Consider the following 16,035-nt stretch of genomic DNA (forward strand, 5'->3'; position numbering starts at 1 on the left):
GCCGCAAGCTTGATTTATTTATATTCATTCATGGAATATGGGATCACTAATTAGGGTGGTATTTATTTCCCAGCCCTAATTACTCTGGAAAAGGTGATGGAGAGCTAAAATAAAACATAGAACTGAAGATGTTGGAAATCTGAAACAAAAACAGAAAGTGCTGGAGAAACTCAGCAGGTCTGGCAGCATCTGTGGAGAGGGAAACAGTGAACATTTTGAATTCAGTGATTCTGTTAGAACGGTGCTGGTGAGCTGTCTGCATTCACTGCTGTGGGTTGTGAGGTATTGGGACATCCCCAATGCTGTGAGGGAAGAAGTACTCCTCAACAACTGATTTCCCTCTCTGAGTAAAGTGGAGAAATAGCCTGCTTGCAATTTACTGCGTTCGACTAGAACCTCATCTGGTGCCTCTCATCTGTGGCAGGAGCAAGGCATTCTGTACCTTATACTGCGCTCACAGTCTGTGACTAATGGTCTACTAACTGCAATGTATTCAGTCTGCGATGATGAAATATAGACTGGTCGCTTGGACTTTGTACAAGATGGAGAAGATACCAAGCATTTGTGATGGCAAGGAGGGGTCCGTCTACCTTGGGTACACTGTTATGTTTTTGTCTTCGAGTACAGAACAGCATGTACCAAGACTGAGCACTGACTCATTATACTGAGTGTAGGCCAGGTAACCAGGAGACCACTGAATGCCTTCATTACCTCAAAGTGTAGGGAGAAAAATAATTCTGCTATAAATAAGATGGAAATATACAGAGCAGGCATATATTACAGGAGAAAGACTTCATAATTAGCAAATAACAATGGGGCTTTTGAGAGCAGTTTTAAGTAGATTAGCTTGAGGGAACCATGGCAATCCAAATTCATTTCAGAAAGGCATCTTCACCCTTTTCTAGTTACTCCTTTCCCTGCTCCCAACCTCCAACCATGAAGGTGCTGACTCTCGTTGGGGTACAAGGTACCCCCACCCCACACACACACACTCATTGGGGTACAGGGGTACAGGGGTACAGGGGTACAGGGGTACCCCCCCCCCCCCCCAACACACACACACACACACTGGGATATAGGGTCCCACACACACACAGGGATATAGGGAGACACACACCACTCTCAGACAGCCTTGTTTTACTGTGGCCTGTATTTCACTACTTTCAGTACCCAAACGGTCATTCTTCATCTGTGTCCACAGACAATGAGCGTCCATCCACAGTTGAAATTGCAGCAGTTTTGCACTGTCAAACCCAGTCTGACGTTTCCTTCTTTATCCAATGGTGCATAAGAGCAATAACCTTGGCATGGCTTCAACAAAAAGATTAAGGCTACAACCTGTAAAATACACAGAATACTCTATTCTGTTTCTATTCTCACCAACAGAATCATAACTAATCACTAAGCAACTTCAAAATCACCCCCACCCATGTTACCCTTTATGATCTCCCAGGATACTGTCATCTACAGGCTTCCCAAAGACATGTATTCCAGTCATAGTCAACCAAATCACTTCACCACATCTCAACCCTTCCACTGTCTATGGTTTCACCCTCTTTGCCCAATATCCAGTCTTGAATGAACTGCTATCAAACATTGTAAGAATGAAGCCATTGTCTATGATGCCGGCCCGCTCTCCCAGGATCATTCTGAATATTCTGTTTAACACTGAACTGTTCTCTATCGCAAAACTCTCTAGAAGCTGCTCACTTAGATGTTGGCAACATTGCCCGTCATTCTACAGCCACCTCCCATGTGATTTCAACCAATATTTTACATAAATCACAGTTCATTCAAAAATTCTGTTGACTTGATCATCACGTCCCACTCAACTTCTGACAGTGCAGCTGAGTACGGGCCCACTGACACTGCAGCATTCACTCACTACTACACTGGAGCATCATCCTTGAATGCATCTTGTTTGTACCATCCTCTTACCCACATTGTGCCCCACTGATGTTTATGAACATATTAATGTGAATTCATCAACCTTGATCTCAATATTTTTCCCAATGTGAAATGTTGCACATTACCTTTCAGAGCCTCACTTACTTCTCATCACAATGAGACATCTCATTCAGCCAGAATGGGTCAGGAGTTGGTCTTCGAACACAGACATAGGAGCAAAATGAGGCCATTCAGCCAATCGAGTCAGCTCTGTCTTCGATCAATCTGATGCGTTTCCTAATTCTATCCTCTTGCCTTCTCCCTGTAACCCTTGATCCTCTTACTAATCAAGAACCTATCTATCTCTCTCTTAAATACACTCAATGACCTTGCTTCCACAGCCCTCTGCAGCAATGAGTTCCACAGATTTACCACTCTCTGGCTGAAGAAATTCCTCCTTCTCTCAGTTCTAAAGGATCATCCCTTTACTGTGAGGCTGTGCCCTTGGGTCCTAGTAGAAGCATCATCTCCTCATTCACTTTATCCAGACCACTCAGTATTCTGTAAACTTCAATCAGAATCATCCTCAATCTCTCCTCAAATCACAAGGATCATTTTTGTAACCCTGCTCCAGTCCAGCTCTGAAACTAGCACATCCTTTCTTAGATACAGACTCCAAAACTGCTCACAATATTCCAAATGTGGTCTGATAACTGTCTTACACAGCCTCTTATATTCTAGCCCTTTTGAAATAAATGCTATCATTGCAATTACCTTCCTAACCACCAACCGAACCACAGGTTAACCTAAACAGAACCCTGAACCAGAACTCCCAAGTCACTTTGCATTTCAGGTTTTGAAAATAGACAATGGCTCTATTCTTCCAACCAAAATGCATAACCTCACACTTTGCTACATTATATTTCATGTGCCACATCTTTGTCCACTCTCCTAGCATGTCACTGTCCTTCTGCGGACTCCCCCTTAACACTACCTACCCCTCCACCTACCTTGTGTCATCACCATAATTAGCAACAAAATCCTCAGTTCCTTCATCCAGATCGTTAACTTATAACGAGAATAGTCACTGACCCCTGTGGTACTCCATCAGTCACGAGCTGCAATCCCCTTTATCCACCTTCTCTGCCTTCTGCCAGTCAGCTAATCCTCTATCCAGGCCAATACTTGCTCCTAACATCCTGGGCTCTTACCTTCTTTAGCAGCCTCCTGTGCAGTACCATGTCAAAGGCTTTCTGAAAATCCAAATAGATCATGTCCACTAGCTCTCCTTTGTCTAATATGCTTGTTATCTCCACAAAGAATTCTAACAGATTTATCAGCCATGATCTCTCCTTGATGAAGACCTGTTTTACCTTGCACTTGCATGTTCTTCCCGATCTCATCCTTAATAATGGACTCTAAAATCTTACAATGACCAAGGTCAGACTAACTGGCCTACAATCGCCTCTTTTCTCAAACTTGGGTGTTAGGTTAGCCATTTTCCAGTCCTCTGGAACCCTTCTTGCCTCCAGTGATTCCTGGAAGATCACCACTAATGCCTCCACAATCTCCTCAGCTATCTCTTTCAGAATTCTGGGGTGTAGTCCATCTGGTCCATGTGATTTATTAACCTTCATACTTTGTAGCTTCTCCATCACCTTCTCCTTAGTGATGGCCAGCACACTCATCTCTGCCCCCTTACTCTCAAAGTCCTTTTATGTTATTGGTGAAACCTGACGTATTCAGCTCCTGTGCCATTCCTTTGGTCCACTGGCCAGTTTTGCCTCTCTCTTACCTTTCAGATATCTAAAATAACTTTTGCAATCTTCTATTATTAGCTAACTTATTCTTAAATGTCATCTTCTTCCCACCCTCACCCCAATGCTCTTTAAGTTATCTTCTGCTGGTTTTTAAAGGCTTCCTAATCCTCTAGCTTCCAACAAATCTTCACCACACTGTCTTCCTGATTTTATGCCTTCTCTCATTTTCCGTGTCAGCCATGGTTCCCTCATCCTCCCCTCAGTATGTTACTTCTTCCTTGGGATGAATGTCTGCTGTTCCTCTTGAATTACCTCCAGAAACTCCTGCCATTGCTGTTCCACCACCTTCCCTGCTGGGCTTCCCTTCCAATCAACTCTGGCCAGCTCCTCCCTCATGTCTTTGTAATTACCTTTACTCAACTATAATACCATTAGACCTGATTCAAGCTTCTCTCTCAAACTGCCAGGTGAGTGTATCATGTTATGGTCACTGCCCCCTAGGCCTGTACATAATTCCCAATCGGGTCTTTTTCTCTTTGTGGTTCCCCACACCCTCAGACTCTATAAAATCCCTTCTTGCTATCCATGTAATTTTATTTTTGAACAGGAAGTGCACTTCACCTCCCCCTCCCAATTGGGTTTTGACCCCATTCACATGGAATTAAGTTACTGACACTCTATAGGCAGTGAAAGCCAACTCTCTATTAAGGCAAGGGTTAATAAATAACAAGGAACTATGAACCCTGCACAGCTGACAGAAATAGAAACACATTAAAGAATGCAATAGCAGTGCAATAAACACTTATACCACTACTGATACCACTCTTAGTCAGTACACACACACCCACACACAAACACACACACACACAAAAACACACAGCCACACACACACACACACACACACACCCAAACATCCAAACACACACACACCCACACACACATACACGCCTCGGAATGTCTAACTCAGCTGATATTCTCATCACAGGTATCAGTAATCATACAGTCACAGAGATATACAGCAAGAAAACAAACCCTTCGGTCTAACTCGTCCATGCCGACCAGATATCCTAATCTAATCTAATCCCCTTTGCCAGCACTTGACCCATCTCCCTTCAGACCCTTCCTGTTCATATACCCATCCAGATGCCTTTTAAATAATGCAATTGTACCAGCCTCCTCCACATCCTCTCACCTTAAACCTATGCCGTCTAGTTTTGGACACCCCCACCCTGGGGAAAAGACCTTGTATATTTACCCTATCACATTCCAATCACTGTAGGGCACTCACACATTCCTGGTAGCCCAGGAGTGTGAATCACTGAAGGTTGTAATTGGGTTAATTTTGTGCAAATTAACCAAATATTTAGGTGAATTGGTCATACTAAATTGCCATAGCATGCAGAGATGGGTAGGTTAGGTGCATTAGTCAGAAGTAAGTATACAGTCGGAGATTGGGTCTAGGTGGGTTACTCTTTGGAGGGTCGGTATGGACTTGTTGGGCCAAAGGGCCTGTTTCCACACTGTTGGGATTCTCATTCTAATTTCCTTCTCCCTTATCGTACGTATGGTTATCTCTGAGCTAATCTTGGGGTATCTGTCCCCTTGCCTGTCATGTGACAGGAACCAGGATTATGAATGGGACCAGTTTGAGGGGGTGATATCCCAGACACCATCCCCTTATAGAGAGGTGCACTGGACAGTGATCTGGGGCAGGTTTCACATCCCATCTCCAGTTTTGACCACATTTTGAAAATTCACAGAACTTGAGGAGGCCCCTCAAACTCACTAACCTGTATCACAAATCCATTTTCCTGCTTTTGCCAAATGCAGGGAAGTTATGCTGAATCTTTACAACCTTCTCTGGTTAGGCTGCAGCTACAGGGTCAGAGGCCTCAGGTTCGAGTCTCACACTTTCAAAAGGCTATCACTTCAGAGGTTAGTAACAGCAATTGCTGTTGGTCTGGAGTCACATGTAGATCACATCAGGTAAGGAAGACAGGTTTCCTTCCCTAAAGGACACTTGTGAACTAGATAGGTATTTCTAAGAGTCCAACAATTTGCTAATCATTATTATTGTGATTAGCTATAAATACAAGATTAATTTAGTTGAACAAATTAAAATGCCTCATCTACAACTATGACGTGTGTGTGTGTGTGTGAGAGACAGTGTGAGAGAGAGAGCGAGAGAGAGTGTGAGAGAGAGAGCAAGAGAGAGCGAGAGAGAGAGCGAGAGCGAGAGCGAGAGCGAGAGAGAGAGAGCGAGAGAGAGAGAGAGAGAGAGCGAGAGAGAGAGCGAGAGAGAGAGAGCGAGAGCGAGAGAGAGAGAGAGAGGGGAAGACAGGTTCAATCCAGTATCTACCTGAATGAAAACGTTTTTGGATTTGTGTGGGAATGATGCAGTTTATTGAATTTCCTGTGGTTTGTTCTGTGTGATTTGAGGTTTTCTGGTAAATTGAGGTTAGAGCCGAATGGTGAACAAAGAGAAGTGACTCAGGTCACTGAACACTTTTCAGCTGAAAGCAGCCCAGACTGATAGCTGCTGGGAAGGATCAAGGTCAAACTCTACACAGCCAGGAGCAAGCAGAAAGTCAGTCAGGCAACCCTCCACTACACCAGATTACTTCATACGGCCACCACAGACAAAATCAAACAAGTATAACCATTAACAGAGGAAAATTGATGCTTTTAATTTTCTTCAACGTAACAGAGATTGGGAGAGGAGATTAGAAAGAAAACAATATCCAGAAAGATCCTGGAGACAAGTTCAGAATAACTGTCCAATGACACTAACTGGAAGAGGAACAGGTCAAGAGGGAGATTAATGTCAACAGAGTTACAGTCAGTTAGATAGCGTATGGGGGGATTACTGAGTGACTGTGACATTGAGGTGGATTAGCATTAATAGAAATACAATCATAAAGGGTGCTCAGATATGAACAGACTGGTGAGGCTGAATGGCCTCCTGCTCCTAGGTGACCAACACAGCAAGAATACACAACCTCACAGGACACAACCATCACTGTACTGTTTACCCTCGTACTCAAGTTAATACCAGGGTCGTGCTGTGACCTTGTCATGTCCTGCAAGTCAAACTCGTATCCTTATCCACTACACTAATGAGATATTGTGGCTGTTTTAGATTCACTTGAGATTGTTGAGAGCTATGGTTGGATGTTTAATTCATTTTTGGTCGTTGCTAGCAGATGACTGAGTGCCTGGAATGCAGAACGGGACAGACCGAACCAGGTTAGATGGATTGCTGTTAGTCCAGGGCTAACACACCCAGGGGCTGTTACTCCTGTATGGTAGCTGGGGAGCCATCTGTTGTTCAGTGGGTAGCATTACCATCTCAGAGACATGACACATAATTCAATGTGACATTCTGGCTCAATACTGTGAGAGTGCCACACTGTCAGAGGGTCAGCAGTGAAGGAGTGCCATAATGTCAGAGGGTCAGCACTGAGGGAGCCCCATAATGTCGGAGGGTCAGTGTTGAGGGAACACTGCACTGTTGCAGGGTCAGTGCTGAGGGAGTACCACATGGGCCAACATTTTCTGCCTATCTCCAAGGTTCTTTCTTTCTGGTATCAATTGTTTCCCTGGATTACAGCTATCTGAGTAACGCTGCAATGGTTACATCCCTGCACACACACAAGCAACATTTCAATGGGATTTACTTATGTTTGAGGCTCATCAGCTACAAGAGAAAATCTCTCACTAGGAGTTGCTTCTGCAAACTGTTTCCCAGAACATTGCTATTGTGTCAGGACAGGACCCCAGTTTCACAGTGAACCTTTCACCCACAACACAGCACATACCTACATGTGCATTACACACGCCTCACATATCATCAGGTCATCGCTTCCCAGCTTATTACACAGAACAAAGAACAGAATCTTATTTTGTAAACTTGTAAAATGGCATCATTTCCTATCCCCACCTCTTCCTGTAAGATGCTGATATATTTCACAGCTCCTTGTTACTTACACAGTGAGTTATGATGATCTTGTAAGAATGGTGGAAGTTAATTCAATCATAACTTTCTACAGGAGGTTGGATAACAATTGGGGAAAATTTGCAGAAACATGGGGAAAGGTCTGGTCAGTGAAATGATTTGGATATTTTTCAAAGGATCAATAGAGGTACCCTGGGCTAAACAGCCTTCTTTGATAAGAATACACTCCCAGCACTCTGAATGTTTTGGTCTCTTTATCTAAAGAAAGATCCTACTGGTTTTGAGGTAATTCAGTTAAAGTTCACAACATTGATGCCCAAGATGAAAGTGTTGTCTGTCCTATTGATGAGAGACTGAGTAGCAGATACCAATACCCTTAGGAGTGGAAGAAATAATCTCATTGAAAACTAACAATCTTTTGGACAGTGTTTGATGGTAAATACTGAGAGACCAGTTTCTCCAGGTGGACAGTCTAAAAGAAGGGGGCTTTGACTCAGGAGAAGGTCCTAATTATTTATGACTGGGCTGAGGAGAAAATTTCTTCATGAACGATGTTGTGTATTTTTGGAATTCCTTCCCCAAAGAGTTGTAGATTTAGTTGTTGTTATAGTTCAGTCATGCAGTATATTCATGGCAGTGATCAGTATAGTTTTGGAGACTTTGGGAATCAAAAGGAATTTGGGATGAGTACCGGAAGGTGAAACGGAGGTAGATGATCAGCTCAGATCTTAATGAAAAATGAAAAAATAGGCTTGAGGAGCCAAATGATCCCCTTTTATTCGTATTATTGATGCCTTATGCAAGGTCCCATGATCACCTCTGGTCAACAGTTTAACCTCACGACCCTTCCACTGATCCCACACTTACCGTTGTCTCTCGAACAGGTGAAGTACACCTCCCAGTACTCACACTCCTCTCCCATGCTGGGCTGAAGCGATCAGTATTTTTAAATGAAGCAGTAATGGTTTCCTGTGTCACGCTCCGTGGTAAGCTGTAAGTTCCTGAGCCCTTGGTACAGTAACCCTCGGTGATGTCACTCCGAGTGTAGCCTCTGTAGCTCCCAGCCTGGGAGTCCATGGCGTGTCGAGTGAGCGTAGGGCTCTTTGTGGAGTTTAACTGGTATGTGTCTGCCATGTGGAGGTTCAGCAGATCGTGATTCAGGTCTGTCTGACTGATGGACTTCCTGCGAGTTAGAGACAGCCGAGGAGGAGGGTACACTGAGGTACTGCTCACTGTGCTGTAACCATAGTTACCACAGTATCCGCCAGTGAGTCCACTCGGAAAGGCTTTCAGGGGTACACGGCTCAAACTCTCACTGCGCCTGGTGAGTATGTCAGGGCGAGGGATCTGCCGACCTCGGTCAGCCTCCACAGTACATTTGCTTGCTGCTCGGTTAGAGTTGGCGTGGGGAATATAGTTGGTGTAGCCTGGTTTATAAAGCAGCTTACTCTTGTCTGTGTAACTGCAGCCCAGGCTGGGAGTGTAGCTATGGTACGTGGGACCATAGTGAGAGCTGGAGAGGGAGCTGCCCGGATAGTTACCAATTCGCTTCACTGTGGATGACGAGGAAACTCGAGACATGTCAACCTCAGCCTCACACAGTAGGCCACGTCTGGCATTTACTGAAGGGGAAAAAGAAATTCATTTTAGACTCAAATGAATAATTACTTTTAATTATAATTTAAAGCTTCCCTCAGTCCAACCTCCCCAGCACCATCCACTAGTTGCTGTGTCCACTGACACTTCATAGGGAACAGACCCCAGGAATTCCTATCCTTCACATCCAGCCTTGACCTTTCCTGGTAACCAACCTCGAATTGTCATTGCACTGAAACATATGAGTGGAACTGAACTGGAGAGATCCTGTGAGATTTTGCTGGGCACAGGGAAACAAAACATAACCTGGTGCCACATTCTAAAACAATGTAAATGTACCCACTCCAAACCCGTATCACCACCTTCACTGCTTCAATTTATAAACAACATGGTTTAACACCCGGCAAATGGGACAGAAGTCTAATGTGTAGGTTGAATGCATCATTAATTCTGGGCTATGAATGGAAATGCCCTTTCTGAGCTGTGAATCACTGTGCCTGGACCTTGTCTCCAGCAGAATCAGACCACTGGCCTGACTGACCTTCAGATGAATGTGTGTCCTCAGACCTTCTCTGTTACAAAGAACACTGTAATATCTGTTGTCTCCACACAGCTCAACTGTTGCTGAAATACTTGTTAATGCTGGTGTTTAAAACTTCTGGACTTATCTACCCTAACCAGCAAGGGGAAAGAGAGGACTACAGGTGCTGGAGATCAGAGTGGAGTGTGGTGCTGGAAAAGCACAGTTGGTCAGGCAGCATCCGAGGAGCAGGAGAATCAACGTTTCGGACATAAGCCCTTCATCGGGAATGGACCCTCACCAGCATTCCAGCTTCCGCCCAGAGTAACATTCTTATAGCACCTTTCACAATCTCAGGAGTATAAGACAATAGCTCAATAATCAAATGTTTCTGGAATCACTATTGACAAGTGAGTGTCAATGTCTGACCATATCATAGGGGCTGCTCTATTGTTAGAGAGAGAGAGAGAACTGGTGGTGGTTTAACCTAAGGGCCACCATATCTCAGGCAAGGGGAGAGGGTGAGAAGGAGAGCCCTTCATGGTAACCTCAGGTGGTGTGGGAATTGACCCCACACAGTTGGTACCACACTGCATCACAAACCAACCATCCAGCCATCGGAACTGAGGTGGAACCATTAACACTCTTCTTCAATATAACAGAGTGACCCTCAAGGGGGAGACACTCCCTCAGCACTGACCCCCGGGGGGAGGGAAACACTCCCTCAGAGTGACCCTCACTGGGGGGGGAGCCACTCCCTCAGAGTGACCCTCATGGGGGGGGGGGAGTCACTCCCTCAGAGTGACCCTCGCAGGGGGGAGACACTCCCTCAGTGTGACCCTCCAAGGGGGGATAAACTCCCTCAGCACTGACCCTTGAGGGGGGAGACATTCCCTCAGAGGGGAAAGAGACACTCCCTCAGCACTGACCCTCGGGGGGGGCGAGACATTCCCTCAGAGTGACCCTCTGAGGGGGGATAAACTCCCTCAGCACTGACCCTTGAGGGGGGAGACATTCACTCAGAGGGGAAAGAGACACTCCCTCAGCACTGACCCTCAGGGGGCGAGACACTCCCTCAGAGTGACCCTCACAGGGGGAGGGGGGGAGGAGAGACACTCGCTCAGAGTGACCTTCAAGAGGGGAGCAACTCCCTCAGAGTGACCCTCCGAGGGGGGAGAAACACCCTCAGCACTGACACTTGAGGGGGGAGACATTCCCTCAGAGGGGGGAAGAGACACTCCCTCACCACTGACCCTCGGGGGGAGACACTCCCTCAGAGTGACCCGAGAGAGAGAGAGAGAGGAGAGACACTCCCTCAGAATTACCCTCTAAGGGGGGAGCTGCTCCCTCAGCACTGACCCTCGAGGGGGGAATCTCTCCCTCAGAGTGACCCTCGCAGGGGAGCTGCTTCCTCAGTGACCCTCGTGGTGGGAGACGCTCCCCCTCAGCCCTGGCCCTCTGAGGGCGGAGGGATTGCTTTTGGTTGTGCTCTATTCAGTTCGATTGGACGGTAGGTTTACTTCAGGCCGAAAGGCAATAAGAATTAGAATTGGATTTTACTGTCATGTGTACTCAAGTACAAGAGTAAAGTGAAAAGTTTACAAAGTTGCCATTCTGTGACTCTATCTTCTAGAGGAAGGATTGGTAGACAGGTTTGTTCACCAAAAAGATTTACGGGTACGAATTTGTAGTTGGAGATTACAGGATCCATTTCCAAGTGATCACCCAATGGGACATGTTTACCATCAGAACCCTTCAGCAGCTCCATGTGAAGGAATCACAGGTAGATCCTGCCACCTTGTGGTGGATTATTGCATTGACAGTGTCACCCAAACACCAAATTTACAAAATCTGTCCTTGTATTGTAGCCTCTGTCTGTATATTGTACACTCACCCTGCCTCTTCCACATCAGCATCTATCCTCACTCAGGATTGTATGAGTGGGGGAGGGAAAACCCGCGAATGTGAAGAGATCCACCAACTTTGAAAAATGTAACTGATGAAGCAAGGTTCTGGATTTTGTTGTAGGAACATGTTGAATTTATTCCAACATCTTCCTTCATCTTCAAACACAGAACACCACAGGCCCACATGACAGTGACTTGATATAGGTTCAGGTCACAAGCACTCTGTCTCCTGTGTTGCTTCTAGAACAGGGAAATGGCACAAAACTGCCACCTTTCAGCCACGAACCTCTGTAAACAAATAGGGGGATTGAGGAAGAGAATATCATACTGGATACATCAGATGCTTTCAATCCACGTTGGGACAGTGCAGACAAAAGCTTTATTCTGTATCTAACCCCGTGCTGTCCCTGTCCTGAGAGTGATTGATGGGGGAGAGATCAGGGAGCTTTCCTCTGTATCTAACCCCGTGCTGTCCCTGTCCTAGGAGGGTTTGATGGGGGACAGAGATCAGGGAGCTTTCCTCTGTATCTAACCCCGTGCTGTCCCTGTCCTAGGAGGGTTTGATGGGGGACAGAGATCAGGGAGCTTTCCTCTGTATCTAACCCCGTGCTGTCCCTGTCCTAGGAGGGTTTAAATCTATTTCACACGGCACTGATAGCTTCACAATGTGCGCAAAACAACTCAACAATACAAGGCAACACCAGAAACAGATCTTTTAAGACAGAACTCTGCAGAAGTCTGTGGCAGATGAATGAAAGTACATCAAGAGCTGAAGGTAATAGTAGGAAAACAAACAGAACAAAAAAACAATAAAAACAACCTACTTCCATTTTTCACTATTCTTGTCTCAATTTCGGCCATTTGCTTGGTATCCCCCACATGACTGAGCAGCTTCCTTTTCTCACCATGGTAACAGCTTTGATTACAGCTATCCCACACTACACTGCAAAACAACCCAACACAGAGATCTGGCAGGAAGAGGGAAGCTGGTGTTCACAAGCAAGTCTAGACTTGTTCCTGATAGGGTATTGACAGAAACACATGGACATCGACAGTGACAGACCTCTCCAGAGAAACACACAGACACAAAGACGGAGACAGAGTATCACACACACACACACACACACACAGAGAAACACAGACTTGGATACTGAGGTTTGAAGGTAGAAAGGCTGAAAAAATGCTGGGCTTATTTAAAGTTTTTTGTTTTTTTAACCCATGGGATGTGGGCATCGCTGGCTGGGCCCAGCATTTATTACCCGTCCCTAGTTGCCCCTTGGGAAGGTGAGGGTGAGCTGCCTTTTTGAACCGCTGCAGTCCATGTGCTGTGGATTGACCCACACTGTCATTAGAGAGGGAATTCCAGGATTTAGACCCAGTGACAGTGAATGAATGGCAATATATTTTCCCAAGTCAGGATGGTGAGTGGCTTCGAGGGGAACTTGCAGAGGGTGGTGTTTCATGTATTTGCTGTCCCTGATATTCTAAATGGAAGGATTCGTGAGCTTCAAAGGTGATGGCTAAGGATCTTTGGTGAATTTCTGCAGTCCTCTTGTAAAAACAAACCAATGACGCAATACAAGGCAATACAAGATCTCTGGAGAGGTCTCTCACTGTCTGCGTCCATGTGTTTTTGTCAATACCCTGTTGTGACTGAGTGTTGGTGGTGAAGAAAGTGGATGTGGTGCCAATCAAGTGGGCTACATTGTCCTGGACGGTGTCAAGCTTCTTGAGTGTTGTTGAGGCTGCTCCCATCCAGGCAAGTGGCAAGCATTGCATCGCACTCCCAAGTTGTGCCTTGATGAACAGGCTTTTGGGAGTCAGGAGGTGAGTTTACCTGCCACAGTATTCTCAAGCTCAGACCTGCTCTACGAGTTGCTGTGTTTATGTGGTCAGTGCAGCTGACTTTCTGGTCAGCAGAAACCCAAGGATGTTGATAGTGGGGGATTCAGTGATGGTAACATCATTGAACAGTAAGGAGTGATGATTAGATTGCCTCTTATTGATGATGGTCATTGTCTACTTGTCAGCCCAAGCCTGGAGACTGTCCAGATCTTGATTGATCTCGTTTGAACATGGATTGCTTCAGTATCTCAGGAATTGTGAATGGTCCAGAACATTGTGTAAGTATCGGCGACCTTATGATGGAGGGAAGGTCATTGTTGAAACAGCTGAAGATGTTGGGGCCTCAGACACTACCCTGAGGAACTCCTGCAGAGATGTCCTGGAGCTGAGATGACTCACCTCAAACAACCATCTTCCTATGTGCCAGGTATGACTCCAACCAGTGGAGTGTTTGCCCCGATACCCATTGATTCCAGTTTTGCCCGGGCTCCCTGATGCCCCACTGGGTCAAATGCAGCCTTGATGTTAAGGGCTGTCTCTCCCCTCTCCTCTGGAATCCAGCTCTTTTGTCCATGTTTGAACCAAGGCTGTAATGAGGTCAGGAGCTGAGTGGCCCTGGGGGAACCCAAACTGGACATCACACTGAGCTAACTATGTCTTTTTTGACAGCATTACTGATGACAGTAATTGGTAAGTAGCAGGTTGGATTTGTCCTGCTTTTTACATCCAGGACATACCTGTGCAATGTTCCACATTGTTGGGTAGGTATCAGTGTTGTAACTAGACTGGAACAGCTTGGCTAGGGGCGCAGCAAGTTCTGGAGCACAAGTCTACAGTACTATTTCCAGAATGTTGTCAGGGCCCGTAGCCTTTGCAGTATCCAATGTCTCCAACTGTTTCTTAATATCACGTGGAGTGAATCAAATTGGCTGAAGACTGGTATCTATGATGCTGGGGGCCACGGGAAGAGGCTGAGATGGATCATCCACTCGGCATGTCTGACTGGAGATTGCTGTGAAAGCTACAGACTTATCTTTCGCACTGATTAGATTAGATTAGATTAGATTAGATTAGAGTCCCTTCGGCCCAACAAGTCCACACCAACCCTCCGGATAGTAACCCACCCAGTCCCATTTCCCTAATGCACCTAACACTACGGGCAATTTCCCATGGTCAATTCACCTAACCTGCACATCTTTGGACTGTGGGAGGAAACCGGAGCACCCGGAGGAAACCCACGCAGACACGGGGAGAATGTGCAAACTCCACAAAGACAATCGCCTGAGGCTGGAATCGAACCTGGGACTCTGATGCTATGAGGCAGCAGTGGTAACCACTGAGCCACCATGCTGATGTGCTAGGCTCTTCCATCATTGAGGATGGAGATATTTGTGGAACCAGCTTCTCCTCCAGTGACTTGTTTAATCATCTACCACCATTCACAACTGAATGCGACAGGACTGCAGAGTTTCACTCTGTCTGTCACTTGCTGCTTATACTGTTTGGTGAGTTGTCCTGTTTGGTGGCTTCATCAGGTTGACATCTCATCTTCAGGTTTGCCTGGTGCTGCCTCTGGTATGCCCTCCTACACTCTCCATTGAACCCGGGTTGATCCCCTGGCTTGATGGTAATGGTTGAGTGGGGGATATGCCGGGCCATGAGGTTACAGATTGTGCTGGAGTAGAGTTCTGCTGTTGATGGCCCACAGCGCCTCATGGATGCCTAGTCTTGAGCTACTAGATCTGTTTGAAGTCTTGTCCCATTTAGCATGGTGATAGTGCCACACAACACGATGGAGGATATTCTCAATGTGAAGGTGGGACTTTGTCTCCACAAGGACTGTACAGTGGTCACTCTTACTGACCAGCTCGAACAGTAATGCTGCTGCCAAGCCCCTCTTGGTGATGGACATTGAGATGCCCCACCCAGAGTATAGTTTGTCCCCTTGCCATCCTCAGTGCTTCCTCAAAGTGTTGTTCCACATGGAGGGGTAACGATTCATCAGCTGAGGGGGAATGGTAGCAGATTTCCTAGCCATGTTTAATCTGAAACTAGGAGACTTTATGGGACCTAGAGTGAACATTGAGGATTCTGAGGGTAACTCAGAATCCCACTGTGCTGCCTCCTCTGCTAGATCTGTCCTGCCCGTGGTACAGGACATATCCAAAAATGGTGATGGTGGTGTCTGGGACATTACCTGTAAGGTATGATTCTGAGAGTGTGACTGTATCAGACTGTTGTTTGACTAGTCTGTGAGACAGCTCTCCCAGTGTTGACACCAGGCCCCAGATGTTCGGTGAGGAGGACATTGCAGGGTCAGACACTGCCTCCAAACTCATAGTCCCCCAGCCCCACTCTGCCTCGGTTCTATCTACCCAAGATCCACAAGCCCAACTACTCTGGCCAACCCATCATCTCGGCATGCTCCTGCCCCACCAAACTCATCCTACCTCAACTCCATCCTCTCCTCCTTCCCACCTACACCCGCCACACCGAACACATTGTCCACCTCTGCAGCATCTTCCAGTTCCCTGGCTCCCAGTGCTTTATCTTCACTATGGACAT

General features: G+C 46.2%; 1 protein-coding gene across 4 annotated transcripts in view; it reads right to left on the reverse strand.

Moving 5' to 3' along the window:
• LOC140494255 (ubiquitin carboxyl-terminal hydrolase 2-like) overlaps window positions 1–16,035 on the reverse strand; it is a 114,873-nt gene that overhangs the window by 50,883 nt on the left and 47,955 nt on the right. For 3 of the 4 annotated variants that reach the window (XM_072593505.1, XM_072593504.1, XM_072593507.1), the window contains one exon: window positions 8,470–9,224. In XM_072593505.1, coding sequence (XP_072449606.1) covers window positions 8,470–9,183 — 714 coding nt within the window. In that variant the 5' untranslated portion in view covers window positions 9,184–9,224. Of the gene's footprint in view, window positions 1–8,469; window positions 9,225–12,449; window positions 12,490–16,035 lie in introns of those variants that run through there. The other variant, XM_072593503.1, reaches the window with a different exon arrangement.

The sequence above is a fragment of the Chiloscyllium punctatum genome, chromosome 23 (genome assembly GCF_047496795.1).
Source record: "Chiloscyllium punctatum isolate Juve2018m chromosome 23, sChiPun1.3, whole genome shotgun sequence".
Classification (NCBI taxonomy): Eukaryota; Metazoa; Chordata; class Chondrichthyes; order Orectolobiformes; family Hemiscylliidae; genus Chiloscyllium; species Chiloscyllium punctatum.